General features: G+C 63.1%; 1 protein-coding gene across 6 annotated transcripts; it reads right to left on the bottom strand.

The window, feature by feature from the left end:
- Nucleotides 1–1,708: 1,708 nt before the first annotated feature.
- On the bottom strand, nucleotides 1,709–15,375 carry LOC129007717 (uncharacterized). 6 transcript variants are annotated; one of them, XR_008492388.2, is made up of 5 exons: nucleotides 14,070–15,375; nucleotides 12,779–12,875; nucleotides 3,579–3,809; nucleotides 2,415–2,746; nucleotides 1,709–2,153 (listed from the first exon to the last, which is right to left on the bottom strand). XR_008492388.2 is itself a non-coding variant. In XM_054438922.2 (3 exons), exons 1-3 carry the CDS (start codon nucleotides 14,862–14,864, stop codon nucleotides 3,697–3,699), a joined length of 1,005 nt encoding a protein of 334 aa, XP_054294897.2. In that variant the 5' UTR covers nucleotides 14,865–15,375; the 3' UTR covers nucleotides 1,709–3,696. The 6 variants fall into 6 exon arrangements, 3 of the variants coding, with proteins under 3 accessions (XP_054294897.2, XP_054294896.1, XP_054294895.1); XR_008492387.2 differs by lacking the exon at nucleotides 12,779–12,875; XM_054438922.2 differs by having other exon boundaries at nucleotides 1,709–3,809.
- Nucleotides 15,376–17,514: the final 2,139 nt, after the last annotated feature.

Raw genomic sequence — 17,514 nt, 5'->3', positions numbered from 1 at the left:
TGTGACTTGGGTAGACAAAGCCCCTGCCCAAAGGGGCTGCCAGCCTAAGGCAGTGGGGACTGCGTGGGTTGCGGGCAATGGGGGAGATGGACAACAGGACCGAGGGTGTGCGGGCGATGGGGGAGATGGACAACAGGACCGAGAGTGTGCGGGCGATGGGGGAGATGGACAACAGGACCGAGGGTGTGCGGGCGATGGGGGAGATGGACAACAGGACCGAGGGTGTGCAGGACACTCATGTCACTCATGCACGCCAATGGGGGGCGTGGGATGCTGGGGAGCAGACAGATCGGGCTGGGCCGAGCGGGAAGGACGGGCAGATGGGATCCCAAGGACATGGAATTTCAGACCTTCTGCCCCCGCCCTCTCTGCTGAGCCTAGGAACCTCTGAGCAGCAGGAAGGCCTTGGGTCTAGAGCCTAGAAATGGACCCCCACCTCCACCTGCCCAGCCTAGACCCCCAGCATTGAAGGGTGGTCAGAAAAAGCTACCCAGACTTCCTGTGGGAGGAAGCCACTAAGCGGGATGGACACCATCGCCCACTCCACCCAGCCCTGCCCAGCCCTGCCCAGTCCAGCCCAGTCCAGTCCAGCCCAGCCCTGCCCTTCCCAGCCCTTCCCAGCCCAGCTCATCCCTGCCCTACCCAACCCAGCCCTGCCCTGCCCTGCCCAGCCTCACCCAGCCCTGCCCTGCCCTGCCCAGCCTCGCCCAGCCCTGCCCAGCCCAGCCCTGCCCTGACCTGCCCTGCCCAGCCCAGCCCAGCCCAGCCCAGCCCTGCCCTGCCCTGCCCAGTCCAGCCCTGCCCAGCCCAGCCCAGCCCAGCCCAGACCTGCCCAGCCCTGCCCTGCCCTGCCCTGCCCAGGTCTGCCCAGCCCAGCCCAGCCCTGCCCTGCCCAGGTCTACCCAGCCCAGCCCTTCCCTGCCCTGCCCTGCCCAGGTCTGCCCAGCCCATCCCAGCCTTGTTCTGCCCAGCTCAGCCCTGCCCACCCCATCCCAGCCCAGCCCAGCCCAGCATGCCTTCTCTGGCTGGAGAGCACAGGCTTGACCTTAGAAAGAGGCTGGCAAGGAGGGCTGAGGCCACCAGGCCACTGCGTGCTCACGGGTCAGACAAGCCCAGAGCCTGCTCCCCTGCCACCCATCGGGGCTGTCACCACCAGCATGCTGTGGATGTGTGTGGCCTCAGGGCTGTTGGCTCCAGGCTGCCCCTGCCCCGGCTCCCGAGTCCACCCCTCTTATGCCATGAACCCTGTGCCACACCCACCTCTGAGCTGTCCCCGCTCCTGCCGCCTGCACCCCCTGAGCAGCCCCCTGTGTGTTTCATGGGAGTCTTAGCAAGGAAGGGGAGCTCTTCAATCTTGCCAGTCGGGGCGCTGTCTGCTGAGTAAGTGTCCCTGTGCTGTGCCCCAATGTCCCCATCCTTTGGCAAACAGCCGTCGGCCTGTGGATCCTGCACTCCCATGCAGTGGGAGAGGGAGACCTGGGCTCACCTCAGCCTCCCCACAAGCCAGGGAGAGGGGCTGCCCAATGGCGGGAGGCCCCCATGGGTCCCAAACGGCAGCTGCCCGCACTCCTACCCAGGAACTCTGTGATGAACACTAAGGAATAAGGAAGGGGGTGAGAAAGAAGGAAGGAAAGGCGGTGGGGGGCATTGTGGGGGGCGGGGAGGGTGTTTGGAAAGTTCCGGAAAAGAGTCACTTCACCAGAAAGGCCAGAAGCTCCCCGTGCCCCCAGCCCCTGCTCGGCTCCGAGGTGAAGGACTTGGAGCGTCGACGCTGGCGTGGGGACCAGCTGTTCTCCTTGAGTTTGTTTCCTTCAGTTCCTTCCGGGCCTCGCCCTCCTCTTCCTGCCACACACACACTTTTTTCCTTTTTAAATTGTTTTATTTGGGGCCAGGTGTGGTGGCTCACACCTGTAATCTCAGTATTGTAGAAGGCCAAGGTGGGCAGATTGCTTGAGTCCAGGAGTTGGAGACCAGCCTGGGCGACATAGTGAGACCCCATCTCTACTAAATATCAGCCAGGTGCGGCGGCACGCACCTGTATTCCCAGCTATGTGGGAGACTGAGGTGAGAGGATCGCGTGAGCCCAGGAGGATGAGGCTACAGCAAGCCATGATCACACCACTGCACTCCAGCCTGGGCCAGAGAGTGACACCCTGTCTCAAAAAAAAAAAAGTAGAAAAATTTATTTTAAAAAATTGTTTTAACATTTGAGTGCTCCAACTGTCCAAGGAGGAGCAGACGGCCCGTGTCAGACAGCCTGAAGCCTGACCATCTGCGATCAGTGAGTGGCCCTGCGGCCAGCTGTGTGCGGCAGTTTGGCCTGGCCTGATGCCTCTGTCCTTCTTGGCACCAGCTCACAGCCCGTGCCCATAACAGACCTGGGGCACCCAAGGAAGGGCAGATCCAGCCCCCACCTGCCCTGGGTCTGAAGATCTCCTGGGAGGCTCCATGGGGTGCCTTGGGTGGGAGGGGCTGGCCGATAGCCTTGAGGAAGTGGCAGGGACACGCAGAGAGGGGTGTGTCCCAAACTCGGGGCGCTGTGGCCTCCAGCTGCCAGGAGGTAGCTGTGCTCTGACTTCTGGGTTCCCACCACCAGAACTGCAGGGGATATGACAGCAAGCTGGACTTGGGGAGACATCTCTGCTCGAGTGCACGTTGGCCTGATGACGACTGCTCTTGGGTTCACGGGTTCCAGGCTCTGCCCGGGAGCCTCATGCAAACTGGTCCCATTCTACAGATGAGGAAACTGAGGCACAGGGTGAATACGGCTGTCCCTGAGCTCCTGCAGCCAGTAAGGTGACACACAAGGATGTGTTCCCAGGCCGCCCGCTGGGCTTGGTAACACAGTCTCAACTGCCCTGTGACACTGTGTGTGTCTGTGCTTGCGGGGAAGGTGACCAGAGGCCCCCTTTCCTCCATGTGGTGAGCCTACCAGCAGGGAGACAGTCCTCAGGTGTGAGGATGAGCCTCTTAGTAGGCACAGAGAAACAGGAGGAACCTTCTAGAAGGTGAAGCCTCCCACGGCTGGGACTCTTGGAGAAGGGCAGATCTCTGTCTGTCCACTCCTGCCCACTCCCCAGCACAGACAGAGCAAGCAGGACAGACGGCCCAAAGTCACAGGATACTGCAGAGCTCAAAGGAGGGCAGACAGCATCGCCCCACATAGGCGTCGGGGGAAAGGTGGGCGGGGTGCTCAGGGGCCCCTGGCCATCCTGAAGTTTGCCTCAGAGAGGTGTGGGCTTCTCCTCCCTCCCACACAGTGTCTCTGAGGATGAACTGCCATGTGCCTGGTGGGGATGCCGTCCCTGGCCCTTGCTGGGTGCCTCTGAGACAAGGTCAGCTGAGCCTGCCATCCTAACTCAGACACACCATCTAACTCTCCAAGTCCCTTCTCGGTGAGACGGGGGGAACTTGCACCCACCTCCCAGCCCCCACGCACCTGAGGGGGTCCCCGTTCCCCTACCCCGTGGCTCCACCACGCCCCACGCATCCTACCTGAGGGACAGAGGGGACTGTGAGATGCCCCCCCAAGGCTGGTTTTCCTCTTTCACCCATGAAGGGCCCCAGCAAATTCTCACCTCCAGAGGCCAGATCTGCCCCGCAGGTCTTAGGAAATACAGCCCTACTTCCATCCAGCACACCAACCCAAGGAAGTGCCTCGGAGTCCTGGGGCCCAAGGTGGGCCTGGCGTTGGTCTCACGGCGGCGGCTCCTCCTGGAGTGGAGTGAACTCAAGCCAGGATGCCCGGTCTCCACGGTGGAAACCGTGTTGCCGGCTGCTCCCTCCTGGGGACTCTGGGCCTGGGGTTCCTGTGGGAGTTGGGGGGATAGCTGAGTCCTATGGAGGTGCCCCTCTCCTCCCCACCCAGTGGAGCTTGGGGTGGGGGCCGGCGAAGACAGGGTGGGAAGCATGGGGCATTCCCCCTCCACACAGCGCTGAGAAACTAAGGGAGCATCCAGAAAACGGTGCCCACTCCTGCGTGGAGGCGGATATCACAGGCACCAGCTCCAGGCGACCCTAGCTCAGCCAAAGAACCAGGGCCAGTGTGTGCGGCAAAGCCCCTGTCTGCTCCCTCCCGCCTGGGACCACTGTGGCGAGGGGAAGGGAGTGTGGTGGCCCTCTCCTGACTCCTGAAGCCTGAAGTCCAAGCTCCTGGCCCTCAGGCAGGCCAGGATCTAGACACCACTGCCCCAAACACACCCCCCAGTCCCAGCCTGCAGGCTTCCTGCAGGATCCCCCGGTGCCTGGGGGCTGAGAAGAGTGAGCAGGGTGCAAAGAAGCTTCGTCAGGAGGGCGGTCTCCACCCGCCTTGGACCCCTGGGCATGGTGTCCTGGGGCCTGGGCTCAGATGGACCCTGGGAGGAACGGTGCGGGGGCTGTTTTTTGCTCCAAGAGAACAAAGTGCCACATTGCCTCAGCAGAGGGCTGCCGAGCTGGGAGGACCCACAGTGCAAGGCCGCACAACCCCCTAGGAAGCCTTAGAGTCTTCAGGTTCCAGGCCGAGGCTGTGGGCGTGGACCCTTGTGCAAACCCCACTGGAAGAAAAACCTTACAGCTCAGGAGAAGGAGGGGCCCCACCCACTCCCAGAGCTCATAACGGAGGGGTGGTGCCCACATGAGGCCTGGGGAAGGGTTGGGGCTGGGACACCCCCTCACCACCCCCAGATACCCCAGGCAGCCTCTCCCTCCACAGAGAGACCCACTAGGCCTGACCCTGCCCTGGGCACAGGGTCGAGACAGGGACGGCCCATGGGGGAAAGACGGTTTCAGGGGCCACTGGCCGGGCCAGGTGGGTCTTTCCCCAGTTCTAGGTGGCAAATGGGGTGGGGCCAGAGCCTTCTGGCTAGGGAAGACACTGGCCTGGCTGGTGTGGCAGGGGCAACGAAGGAGGGTCAAAGGCCACTTTGGCCTGGAAGAGTCCCCAGCCACCTGGACGGGGGTAGCCAGGCCTGGTCCCTGCCCCCACTCTCCAAGGGGTCGGGGCAGCCGGGCAGAGCCAGTAAGTGTTTGTTTTCAGATGACATTTGTAAAGAAAAACAGCCTCCCACACTGCTTGACCCTGTGTCTGGAATGTGGGGAGGCAAACAGCTGTGCCCTTCCCAGACCCTGCACAGCCCCTGGTGGGGGCAGGGCCCTGGTGGGAGCAGGGCCCAGAGGCACAGCCTGGGGAGGCACCGGCCATCGCGGTTGGAGCACAGCAGCCAGGCTCTGGGCTCTGTTCCGGGCCTCACTGTGTCCCCAGTGGGGTGCCGCCACCACCCCCCCAGCCTGGGCCCCGCCGGTCAGACACCCGCAGGGACAGCTTGTCTTGGCTAGCTGGCTACAGCACCTCGCTGGAGTCCAGCAGACACGCGCTCCCGTGCGCACGCTGCGCCCCAGGCCAGCCCTCACGCCGCTGCTCCTGTCAGGCCCCCTGCCTGCTGTGGGCTGCTGGCTGCCTTGGCCTGCTGGCTGCCTTGGCCTGCCCCAGCTCTCTCCGTGCCCCTGCCTCCAGGGAGCCCTCCTTGAGGACTCCAGCCACCCAAGCTCAGCAGGGCCAGCCCGAGCCCTTGACCCACCCGGCCTGTGTGGAGGGTCCTCAGCCCCCAGATCCCCCAGACCCTTCAGGCAGAAGGCAGAGATCCCTGGGGCTCGGGGGAAAGCCGGCTCCATGGCCACTGGCCTGGATGATTTCCCGGAGGCCCGTCCCCTGCCACGTGCCTGGTGACCCTTGTTCCTGCCTGGCTGCCCATGGTCCTTTGTGCGACCCCCGCCCACAGCCCAGGAGCTGGGCAGGAGACTCTGATTGGGCGGCAGCAGAGCCATCCTAGGGCTGCCCCTGACCCTGGCCCTGGCCCTGGCCCTGACCCTGCCCTGGAGCCTGGTTTCCAAATCTTGCCTCATGCTTTTGCCAGACCCCGGTGGCCCCTTCCCCTGACCCTGGAATGCCCTTGGGGCTTCCTGGAAAGGGCCTCTCCTTTGCTCACTGTTGGGTACCGGACTTCACAAGCACTGACCACCCAAAGGTGCAGGGACACCCCCCAGTCCCTCTCCTGGGGGTCCCATCACCAGCTCCCCATGGGCGGGATATCAGAAGAATTCTCTGTGCAGGTGCTCCGCCCCTTCAGGCACAGGGGAGGGCGGCTCAGGGGCCAGCAGCAGACGTTGGTGCCTACCCCTGCAGCGGGGTGCCCCATGCTGAGACAGCGCACACAGGGGACACTCCGGGCCTCAGTCCACCCTCCATGTGGCAAATGAGGTGCTCGGTGGGGCTTCTTAACTCTTCACCCTGGCCTCCCCACGGGTCCCTTCCCTTCCCCTCGGGGGCCCTGGCCCCAGGTCCCCAAGGCCTAGACCTGCCGCTGCCACCCTCAGAGCAAGGATGCGCTGCAGAGGGAGAGAGGCTGCAGCTCAGCCCCAGAGCTCCGGCTTCGTGTCTCCCAGCCCACAAAGCACTAAAGGCTGTGGGTCCTGGGACATCAAAGGCCCAGGAAGCTCCTTGTGTTGAGTTAAGCATAGTGGAGCAGAGGCATGTAGCTGGCATTTCCCACACTTACGACCACTCTGCTACGGGCTGGGGTGGGGCTGGGAATCAGCTTCTCCTGCGCCCCTGCCATCCCTTGTCCAGAGGGACCCGTGGGAGGCCAGGTTGAAGAGTTAAGAAGCCCTGCAGAGCACCTCATTTGCCACATGGAGGGTGGACCGAGGCCCGGCGTGTCCCCCGTGCGTGCTGTCTCAGCATGGGGCACCCCGCTGCAGGGGCAGGCACCAACATCTGCCACTGGCCCCTGAGCCGCCCTCCCCTGTGCCTGAAGGCCCAGCACTTCAAGGGCTGCCCGGGCTGAGGACCTGTGAGAGAACTCTTCTACACCCTACAGAGGAGGCTGAGGGGTGGAGGCAGCTGCGGGAGCCCCAAGCCCACCACAGGCATGCCTGCCCCTCTCCTCGGTGGGTGTAGAAAGCTCTTAAATGGTGGAAAAACAAGGGCATGGCCACATCTCACAGGCACAGAAGGTTCCAGAAGGAGTGAAACAATGGCATGGAGGGAGCGGGGCCCGGGCCAGTGGAAGCACAGGGATGAGGCCAGTGAAGGCCACGGGTGGGGGGGTGCCCTGAAGCCAACGACCCCATCCTTATCGCCTGTGTCTCTCTGCACACAGTGTCTCGTCTGCAAAGTTAGCTGAGCAAACGCCAGGAGCCAAGGGTCGAGGCAACGACATCCGTGGGGCCACTCCACACCCCCTCTGCCTGCCCCACCAGACCTGCTTTCCTAGTTGAAATCCAACTCACAATTTGCCCCCGGGGGCCCAGCAGCCCTACCCAGTGGAGCAGCTGCACCCACAGTGCCCAGCTTCCCAGGGGGACAGGGGCTTGGTGAGCCTTCCTGTCCCCACTGGAGCATGGCCGGAGTGATTTTCTGCTTCTGCTGCAGATCACCCTGGTGGGAGCAGCTGTAATCGCATTATCCCCAGTTACGCCTCCACTGGGCACTGGGGTAGGGACAGCACTGCCAGGACACGACTCCATTTACCTAACGCCAGTGGAGCCCTGGGGGCTCTCCTAGGTCCACGGGGAGGGGTGGCCATCTCTCTAGGCCCAGGGACCCCAGGACAGGGGTAGAAAAGCACGGGAGAGTTAAGGAGTTAAGGCCAGAAGGGGCCAGTCTGGCCAAGTGGGGCAAAGCTGCCCACCGTTGGGCAGGGCATGACTGAGGGGCTGTGTGGGGAACAGCTGCTCATCTCACCCAGGCCCATGCCCGTGATGAACTGTGTGACTACCCCCAGGATCAGTCGGGAGGCTTGGCCCAGGGGCCTGTGCAGACCTAACAGCCAGCTCCAGCCCCGAGGCAGGGCAGCTGTGCTCCAGAGGGCTCCCGGGGCCGCACTGTCCCTCTCAGGTGGACACCCTCGTGACACGTACGCCCCTGCTCTCAGCCCTTTTCTTCACTGGATGGAGAGACTTGGGACCCCAGAGGTGGGTGGCGGGCAGAGGAGGTGGAGCTGGTCTGAGATGCAAGAGGTGGCCCTTGGATTCCAGGAGCAACTGATGGCTTCCAAGGTCCCCCACCCACTCAACACATGTTCCCAAACCCCATTTTGCAGATGAGGATGATAGGCTCAGCACAGGGGCCCATGTCTCTGTCACCAGGCAAGGTGGGGGGCTCTAGGGCCAGAATCTGGCTCCCACCTCCAGCCGGGGGTCAGAGGTCTCTGGTTAGCAGAGGAGGCGAGCGGGACACAGGCTGAGGGATGGGGACAGCTGCTCACCCGGCACAGACAAGGCTCCCCTCCCCATGCTGGAGACCCCGGCTGCCTCATCAGTCACGGCCCACCCAGGACCATGCAATCATCCTCCACTTCTCCTAATCCTCCTGCCAGCTTCTTCCCAAGAGTCCAAGCAGTTGGATGCATTTTCTAAATTCTCAGGCCACTGCTGTTTCCTCCTCAAATTCCTTGTCCCCCACCCGTGGCCCCCTCCCAGCCATGGGAAAGGACTGCTGCGGCCTCCCCACAGGCCTCTGCACGGGTGGGGCTGAGTCCAGGCAGCTGTGAGGTACCGGGGACCCAGGGGTAAGAGCCCCGATTACAGGGATGTCATGGGAAAGCGGCGAGGGGAGGCCACCCAGGGCCCCCACCACAGCCCGGCTCCACATCCTCCCCGATCTCTGGCCCTGGAGAGAATCAGATGGGACCCCCAGCAGCAGTCATTTGAGTCCCACTGCCACCGGCTGTGCTGAGGATGCCCACTGGGCCATGCTGTGGCCACCTGGCTTGGAGTGTGGGCACCAAGGTATCGGCCCAGATTCCTACCCATCAGAGCACCAGCACAGGGCCGAGCCAGTGCCACAGAGCCCCTGGGCTGCAGCACGTCCTGCACGTCCCACAGACCAGCCTGCCGGGAGGGAGGGGTGCGGCCCAGGGCTCCGTGCCCTCCCGGAAGGGGCTACAGTGGGGCCGTTTGCCAGGTGGTGGCTCTGACGCAGGAGAGGACAGATGGGCAAAGCCCGAGGGCAGCCCTGGCCAGGTGCGCGCAGTGGTGGCTGTGACGCTCTCTCCCCCGCCTGTCTCTGGGTCCAGGAGGAGTGATGATCTCCAGGCTCCAGAGGACTAGGAACAGCAGGCAGGCTCGCTGCTGATAACGGGGCCTTCTCCACCTGGTGGGGAGTGATGAGGCAAGACCGGATGGCAGGCCCCAGGCCTCTCCTCTCCAGGGACGGCCATCATCTCCTCGCCTGTGCAGGTCTCAATCAGTCAGTGATTACGCAAGCAGCACTTTATCGCTGGTTGTGAAGATCTGGAGGACATGCGGGGCCCCAGGGCCACAGCCTTCCCGCATGGGTGAGCGGTAAGCTGTGCAATTAGCCCTCAGGCCGTCATCGCCAGGCCCTGCCTTTGTTCCTCCACCGGCCGCCTGCCCGCCCTCAGCCTCCCACAACCTGGCCAGCCTGCTCTTTCTCCCCCTCCACTTTGACCCCTTCCTCCTCAGGGCCCTGACATGCAGCTATCTGGCACCCAGTTTCAATACCCTTTTCTTTCTTTTTTTTTTTTTTTGAGACAGAGTTTCGCTCTGGTTGCCCAGGCTGGAGTGCAATGGCTCGATTTCAGCTCACCGCAACCTCCGCCTCCTGGGTTCAGGTGATTCTCCTGCCTCAGCCTCTGAGTAGCTGGGATTACAGACATGCGCCACCACGCCCAGCTAATTTTGTATTTTTAGTAGAGACGGGGTTTCACCACGTTGGTCAAGCTGGTCTTGAACTCCTGACCTCCGGTGATCCACCGACCTCAGCCTCCCAAAATGCTGAGATTACAGGCATGAGACACCGCGCCCGGACTTCTTTTCTTTTCTTTTTCTTTTTTCCCGCCCTCAACTATCCGTTTCATTAAAAAATTCAGAATTCTCTCCTCTGCCTGCCAGGATGGGACCCAAAACCAGGTAGCCAATGGGCTTGCCCGAGTTGTGGCCCTGGGCCTGTCCCCGACAAGTCACCCTACGTTTTCCATTCCACCATCCTCTCCCTGCACCTCAAGCACCGTGAACCCTCTCCCACCTGCCTGACCTCGCCGTCTCCAAAGGAGAACCTTTCTTGTGTCATCCCGCCCTCTCTAGGCCTGCCGTCTGCCTGGGGGCTGCCCTGGTGGCTGCGCTGTGTCTCCCACTGGTGTGCGCATGGTGCTGCCTGCTCTGTGCCTCAGAGGCTCTGGAGCCCATGTGCTCAGAGGGGTGTGACCTTTGAAAACTGTGAGTCCCCACATCTTGCCTCTGGAGGCCACAGCTGGCCTGGGCCAAGCCTGGGCCACTTCCTCTGCAGGGACCAAGGTCAGGGCTGCCTGGAGGGTTTCGGGGCAGGAGAGAGGGAACAAATCTCCTGGAGGCAGATGGGGGCCACAGGGAGGCTGGAGGCCTTGAACCCCTCCCAGAGAGCCAGTGGAGGGATGTTGCCTGGCGGATGGATGGGAGACGGCAGGCGGCTGCTCCAGGGGCTCCTCCCTCCTTGTAGCACCTTGGACATGTTTTGTTTTATTATGGTGAAAATACATAACAAAACTAGCCATTATAGCCATTGAGCCACTCACCCACTGAGCCACTGAACCACTAAGCACACACATCAGTGGCACTCAGTGCATTCTCACTGCTGCATGGCCATTGCCACCACCCACCTCAGAACTCCTCCCTCTTCCCAAACTGAAGCTCCCTGAAGGTGCCCAGCCTCCTCGCCAGTAGATGAGATAAGGAGGCAGCCCTGCTCGACCAAGGAGGCAGAAGTCTTAACTGTTCTCCCAACAGTCCCACGGGAAGCACCTGCAGCAGGGCCCTGGCTGGACAGATGGCCACAAGGGGTGTGGTGCAGTGATCAGGTGCCCTGGCCTGGGCAGGAGAGTGGCGCCCTTGGCCTGCCCAGCCCCTGCCCTGTGGCCCGCCTGACAGCCGAGGGGAGCTTCACCTTCCAGCCTCTGGCTGTCATTAGCTGCTCCCGGTGGGAGGTGGGACCAGCAGGGGAAGCTCAGTCCCACTGCCAGTGAGGATCCAGGCTCACGTGGAACCACCTGGACCTCATTATTCTTAAGTGGTCCAGTCTGAAAGTTTGGGAAGAGGGGAGAAAAAACTGCCAATCCCCAGGCCTGGGGAGCCCCACCCCCTCTTCAAGCCAGCACTGAAGCCCCGGGGGCTTCATCCACAACGGAGAGCTGAACCGGGCCCACCCCAGGGCCCAGGAGGGGCATCTGTAGAGGGTTCAGCCCCAGGAGGACTTGGAGGTCAGGCAAGCCAACGGGAGTTCAGAGCTTAGGAGGGGTGAGAGGTCAGACTCTGGTCCTTTCTCATCACCTGGGGTCCGTCTGTCCTTCCAGAAGGTCACCTGGGGTGTCTACAGTCAAGGCCAGTCTGACAGGTGGGACGGTGCTTCCCAGCAACCCCACCCTGGGGAGAACCCTGCTGCCTCTCCCTGCTCTCCACCCCCAGCACAGGCCCCGGGAAGCCTGCAGCTGATGACGACGCCAGGACGGTGCTGAGTGGACTCTGGGGCCAGCATCACAAGGCACCCAGGACCCCAGACCATCCAGCCACACCCCAGGCTACGAGGAGGGGGAGCTCCGGCGAGGCTAGGGTGCCTTCAAGGTGCATCCTAGCAACATCCTCCACCTGCAGGAGGGACACTCGGTCACAGCTTGGGGAGGATGTGCTCAGATGGCATAGGAAGGATTTGCTCAGACCCCATGGGGAGGATTTGCTCAGACCCCGTGGGGAGGACTTGCTCAGACCCCGTGGGGAGGACATGCTCAGACCCCGTGGGGAGGACTTGCTCAGACCCCGTGGGGAGGACATGCTCAGACCCCGTGGGGAGGACTTGCTCAGACCCCGTGGGGAGGCCTTGCTCAGACCCCGTGGGGAGGACGTGCTCAGACCCCGTGGGGAGGACGTGCTCAGACCCCGTGGGGAGGACGTGCTCAGACCCCGTGGGGAGGATTTGCTCAGACCCCGTGGGGAGGACAAGCTCAGACCCCAGGCAGGCATCATGAGTGTGCCCAGCCTGGACCCCAGGCTGGTAGCTCCTACCACACGTGGAGCAGCAGAGGCTGGCAAGAGGGACTCAGGACTCGGGCTGGGGGCAGAGGGCCCTGCACGGCTCTGCGGTCCTGACCCAATCCTGCATTTCCATAGAGAGCTGCCTGGGCACCCGTGCTGAGGGTCCCTGCACCCCCTGGTGTATTGGGGACCCTTCCCCCACCCCCCATCCCCCGCTGCTGAGACACAGGAATGTGCAGGATGGCTGTGAGGGGAGAGGCAGGCCCAGGGCGCAGCAGGCAGGGCTGGGCGGGGCTGGGGATCTGCAGGAGGTTGGCCCTGGAGATGGGACATGTCTGGACCCTCGGTGTTATCACCTCTATGTTTTGACCACCGAGCAAATATATACTAAATGAAGCACAAATTAGCCAAGGGGACAGTCGACTCTGTCCTTTCTTCTTAATCCCTCTGGCTCAGGGTTTCCCAGCCTGGACAGCCTGTCCGAGGGGAAGGCTGCCCAAGGGCACACAGGCGTCCGTCCGGGGACATTCAGGCAGTGACCAATCCCTGGTCGCCCTGGTGTGTGCCCGGCAATGTGGGCCTTTTCCCAGCCAGCCAGTGGGGGAGCAGCCGCTGTGGGTCCCTGAGTCTTAGCGAGATGGTCAAGGATGGGACAATGATGGAGACCCGCGTGCGGCCGCATCCATGGGTAAAGGAGGCGGAACGGAGGACAGCTCTGCCATCCCCTCAGCCAGCCATGGAAAGCAACCCTTTCCCCTGAGGCCCCAGCACCAACCTGGAGGCCACCATGGGCTGGAGCCCAGCACAGCCACCATCGCGTCTTGGCTGTCCAGCTCAGGACAGGTCAGTTCCAAGGCGTCCGGGCTGGAGCTCTGGGGGCGGAAGAGCACAAGCTCCTGAAGAGCCTCTGGTCCAGCCCTGGCAGCGGAGGGCCAGGTGAGAGTCTGTGGAGGGCTCTGAGGACTCCAGGAGGGACCGGCTGAGGACACCGGTGGGGGTAATACCTCCCCCTCCAATGGTCGCTCGCAGGAGGCAATTCCCAGAGCTCCGCTCCATGGGCCACCAGGTACCCAGAGCCTCATTTAGAAATGGCTATCCCTCCCCACTGGCCCCCGCTGGGATCCTCATGCTTCAAACGTCCTGCTGTGGTCCCAGGGAGGAGCAAACCCCCTCCCAATCGAGAAGCATCCTCAACCGCACCTAATTCCAGATGCTACCTCCCACCTCGGCCTTCCAGGAGACGGAGAACAGAGCCGGCCCCTCCCCAAGGCCCCGAGGCCCAGCAGGGCACCCCTCCGAGCAGATAAGCTCACCCCTGCTCCCAGGACAAGCAAGCCCCTGCCGAGGCTCTGCTGCTGCTAATTGGCCCTTGGGATAAGCAGACCTGTCCAGGAAAGAGCCCTCTCCCTGATCTCCCAGCCCCAGCCCCATCAGGCTGGGAGTTCTGACTTAAGCAAATAATCAGTCCAGGGAATTGAAGGTTCAACAGAATCGCCCGCCAGGAATCTGGTCTTTGTTCCTTCACCCTCCTCCTCCCACCTCCGCCTGGGGTCTTGAGATCAACAGCAAGGCTTTGCAGTCGTAGGGGCTTCCCCCAGACACCCTCCAGCCTCAACCCAGAGGAGATGGGTGCCTGGGCCGTGACCCCTCACACAAGAGGACCAAAAGCCCAGAGAGGTGACGGGGAGCCATGGGCCCGGCCAGCTGGGGTCTGCAATGGACTCAGTGGGGTCCGGCCCTCCTCACTCCAAGGGGAGCTGAGAGCCTACCCAGTGAGGAAGGGCGTCCTGGGAAAATGACAGGAATCAGGGAATGGCCCTGGGGCTCCGGACCTCTTCTGATGGAGTCATTCAAGGCCCCTTGGCAGAGCTGGGCATCCTCTGGGCCCCAGGGGATAAGGTCCCCTCACTCCACCATAGAACAGCATCTGGGCACCTACCTCTTGGCCATGGGCAGAGCAAAACTCTCCCCTGGACCCCAGTGCCCAGAGCCCTGACCTTGGGAGGGAGTCGTGCATCCTCAGGAGCCCCCCCGGGCTGCCCCCCATCACCCTGCATGCAGCTCACCCTCCCACCCCACCAGCTGCAGGGTGCGGACACGTGTCTTCTCCTTCCCCAAATGCTCGTTCTGCGCCTGCTTCGGGAGGGCAGTCCTGCCTGCTCACAGCCCAGCCCTGCCCAAACTCCTGGCCATGCGTGGAGACACACGGGCGTTAGAACATGGCATCCCAGTTCCCTTCTATGTTCAGGAAGACGACACCCATCTGGCTGAGGGGATGGCAGAGCCCCTCTCCCCACAGCCCCCTCTGCAGTGCAGCTCTCCTTTTCTCTCCCTGCATCCTCTTCCCGAGGGCGGCCCCTTCTCTCCATCAGGATCGCCCTTCCTGGGCCCATGCCTCTTCCCGAGGGCGGCCCCTTCTCTCCATCAGGATCGCCCTTCCTGGGCCTCCGGGGTGCACCGGGCGGGCGCTGTTTCCCCCAAGCCCTCCCTTCCTCCCTCGGGGTGGGGCCCTTTCCTCCAGGCTCTTCTCTGTCTCCTGGTCTCTGCCATCTCCCAAAACCCATTCTATTTCTCCACATGTTTACCTCGTCCCCCACCCATCTCCATTCTCCTAGTCTCCTGCCTGCCAGGCCGGCCCTGGCACCAGCCACTTGGCAGCCTCCTCCTCCTCCCAGAACCTTCTCTTTCCTTCCTGGTCCCATCTCAAACTGCAGCAAGCTGGTCGGAAGGTGAGACCAGGCTGGGAGGAGCTCTGGGCCACGGAGATGATGGCCGGGGGAGGTGTGGGAGGTGGGAGGGCAGGCGGCCCAGGTGGGGAGCAGGGCATCTTGCCATGGGAAGGGCTGGAGGAAACACCGCATCCAGGGATGGCCAGAGCTCGCCTGGAGCCCCTGAAGGTCTTGCTTTTAGAGCTGGGGGGGCTGCTGTGTGGCCAAGCCGGGCGAGTGGCCCCATCCCGGGTCCTGGGCTCCTGGCGTCTGCCCTGGAGCCCACCATGTTGCAGTACTGCATGGCCGTCCATTGCTGCTCTCTTCACTGTATGACCAGGGGTTCCCTCTGTGCCCCTCAAAGCCCCAACTTGCCTGGACTTTGGGTCTGCAGCTGGCGCATGGGAATCTTCCCACATGGCAGCGTAGGTGGACTATGGAGCCGACACCAAGGCTGCCAAGGTCTTACTTGAGTAGAAGACTTCCATCCTGAGCGATCCTGTTGGCTGGTCCTCTGGATCCAGCCTTCCTGGGGCTGCGGCCACTCACAGGGCTCCAAGCGAGTCTGGGGTCCCTGGTCCCCCAGGTTGTCCACCCCTTGCTGCAGCTGCTCCGGAAACAGAGGGTGCTGCCCTGGCCATTTTGCTCCTTGCTGGGTGTCTGGGAGGGCTGCGAGGGGAGGAAGAAGGGCAGGGAGAGGTGAGAGACCTGAGAGAAGGGGGAAGGAGTCTCAAAGGAGGGGAGAGAGGGCGGGCCAGCAGTGTGGCGCAGTGTGCGGGAGGGGAACATGGCGGTGCCCGGCACGAGGTGGGGTGCGGGGCAGCCCTGGAGCCCTGGCTGCCTCTCCCGGCAGTGGGTCCGGCACTAGCTAGCCAGCTGAGCTTGCTGTGTTTGGAGTCTGCAGAAAGCGCTGCCCCGCCAAGCCCCACAGGCCAAGCCAGGCCCGAGGGACAGGAAGGAGCATGGGGCCTTCACTCACTGCCCAGCCCGGGGCACGGCCGGCCCATCTCCCGTTTCCAGGGCATCCGGGGACGGGCACGCCCCGGATACTTACTGCCCTGTCACTGGAGGTTAGCATCCTCCCTCGTCCGGTGCCCTGCCCAGGTGGCTGTTACCTCCCCTACCTCCTCCAAGACTCTGAGCAGGGGGAGAAAGAAAGTGGACGGAGGCACCCGACCTCCTGACCTGAGTGTGGTCGCCGCTTTGTTCCCCCTTCCTCTGCCCCCGGTTCTCACTGCAAAGGAGGAGAGGGCTCACCTGGGGGGCCCCACGTGCCTGCCAGCCTTGGTCCAAGACTGCAGAGAACGGGCCCTGAGGAGGTGGGGAGGAACCCAGAGGCAGACCCCGAGGGTCTTCCCTGAAAGAGGAGGGCTGGTGGGCAGCAGGAAGATCTGGGATTGCGCCTTCAGCAGCCCTCTCTGTCCTGACGTGTCACCCGCTAAGGGTCACGGGCCAAGGAGGGACCGGGCAATGTCCGGGAGCCATAGAGTTGGGATGGCCTGGCCAGGCTGGGTGTGGGGTCTGTTGGGGATCCCAGGTGAGGGGAAGGAACTGGGAGTGGACCTGGGCCCAAGGCAGGTTGGGTGGCTGGTGCAAGGCAGAGGGCTGGCCCTGGGGGCATTCTGTCCTGAATCCTCTGTCCCTTTACCCAGTTTGTGAACATCCCTCGTGGAGCGGGCCCCAGCGAGATCACGGGGGGTGGGCAGGCAGATGGAGTGCAATATCCCCCAAGGAAAGTGTTGTGAGGTGGTGGAGGGCAGGGCCAGAGAGGCCCCAGCTGCAGAGCAGGACGCTGGAGGGCACAGGGCAGCCGAGCCAGGGCCTGGGGCAGCCAGAAAGTGGCACTGTGTTCTTCTGGGCCGGACCAGAGCCCAGGCAGTGTCAGGAGGTGGATGGTGTGGAAGAGAGAGGAGTTCCAGGGGCGCACTGGGGGGCCCTCTGTGCGGCTGGAAGGTGGAGGGGCGCTGAGTGGAAGGGCTGGCATCGGGCTGGCGGCTTGGGCTAAGGCAGCCTTGCAGGGGCTGGCTCCTGAACCCACGCATGGCGAGAAGTATGGGCTGGAGGCCACAGCATTGGGGAAAGACAGATGGGAGGGCTGGACAGGAAGCAGGGCTGTGGCCAGGCCAGGGCCCCGGGAGGACAGGGACAAGTGGTGGACGTGAGGGTGCAGAGGAGCGAAGTCCAGGACTTGGCCCGGATGGGGATGCTCAGGAGGCTGGGGATGCTCGGAGGAAGGCAGTGGGGGAGCCTGGCTGGCTGCCCCACCCCTGCCACCCTCAGCTCCCTCTGCCCACCAGGACTCCCGAGCTCCATCAGGTGCCACAGCACCCTGGCTCAGGAAGGTGACTTCTCGTGCCCCAGTGTTTGCAAATCCCCAAAATGACCCAATTGACAAGCTCAAGGATGAATTTTCCAAGAGGGCCCCTTCAAGTACCAAAGGACACAAAGAGCAGGCCCTTCTGAGTCTGCGGCCCGCAGATGGCAACACGGGCCCCAGACCCCAGGACCACCTTGGGCACAGAGCGGCTGGGCCCAGGAGACTGGCCTCTCCCGGGGATTCCACGGCTGGCCTGCAGGGCTCCAGCAAACGCGTGCAGGGCTTTCCAGAGCCCCACACAGAACAAAGAACAAAATGCGGCGAGCAGGGCCTGGGCTGAGCGGACCACGGGCGGGTGGGTGGAGGGGTGCAGCGGCATGGCGCCCACTGCCAGGCCGAGGGCAGCTGCAGGGGGCTGGGCTGGAGCAGACCCGGGGTGGGGGTGGGAGCTGGAGGAGGCTCTCACGGCCGGAATCAATAACTCAC

Source organism: Pongo pygmaeus, chromosome 9, assembly GCF_028885625.2.
Source record: "Pongo pygmaeus isolate AG05252 chromosome 9, NHGRI_mPonPyg2-v2.0_pri, whole genome shotgun sequence".
Lineage (NCBI taxonomy): Eukaryota > Metazoa > Chordata > Mammalia > Primates > Hominidae > Pongo > Pongo pygmaeus.
Note: the sequence above shows the minus strand (reverse complement) of the source record. Positions and strands in the feature narration are given on the sequence as shown.

Excerpts from the sequence above, each read along its gene's own strand:
- LOC129007717 (XM_054438920.2), bottom strand. The coding sequence starts at position 14,864 with ATGCGGTGTTTCCTCCAGCCCTTCCCATGGCAAGATGCCCTGCTCCCC. Across the intron at positions 3,810-14,069 it reads GCAGCTGGTGGGGTGGGAGG|GAACCCCAGGCCCAGAGTCC; the intron begins GTGAGCTGCATG and ends CAACTCCCACAG. Across the intron at positions 2,154-3,578 it reads GGCAGATCTGGCCTCTGGAG|GGTGTCACTCTCTGGCCCAG; the intron begins GTGAGAATTTGC and ends TTTTTGAGACAG.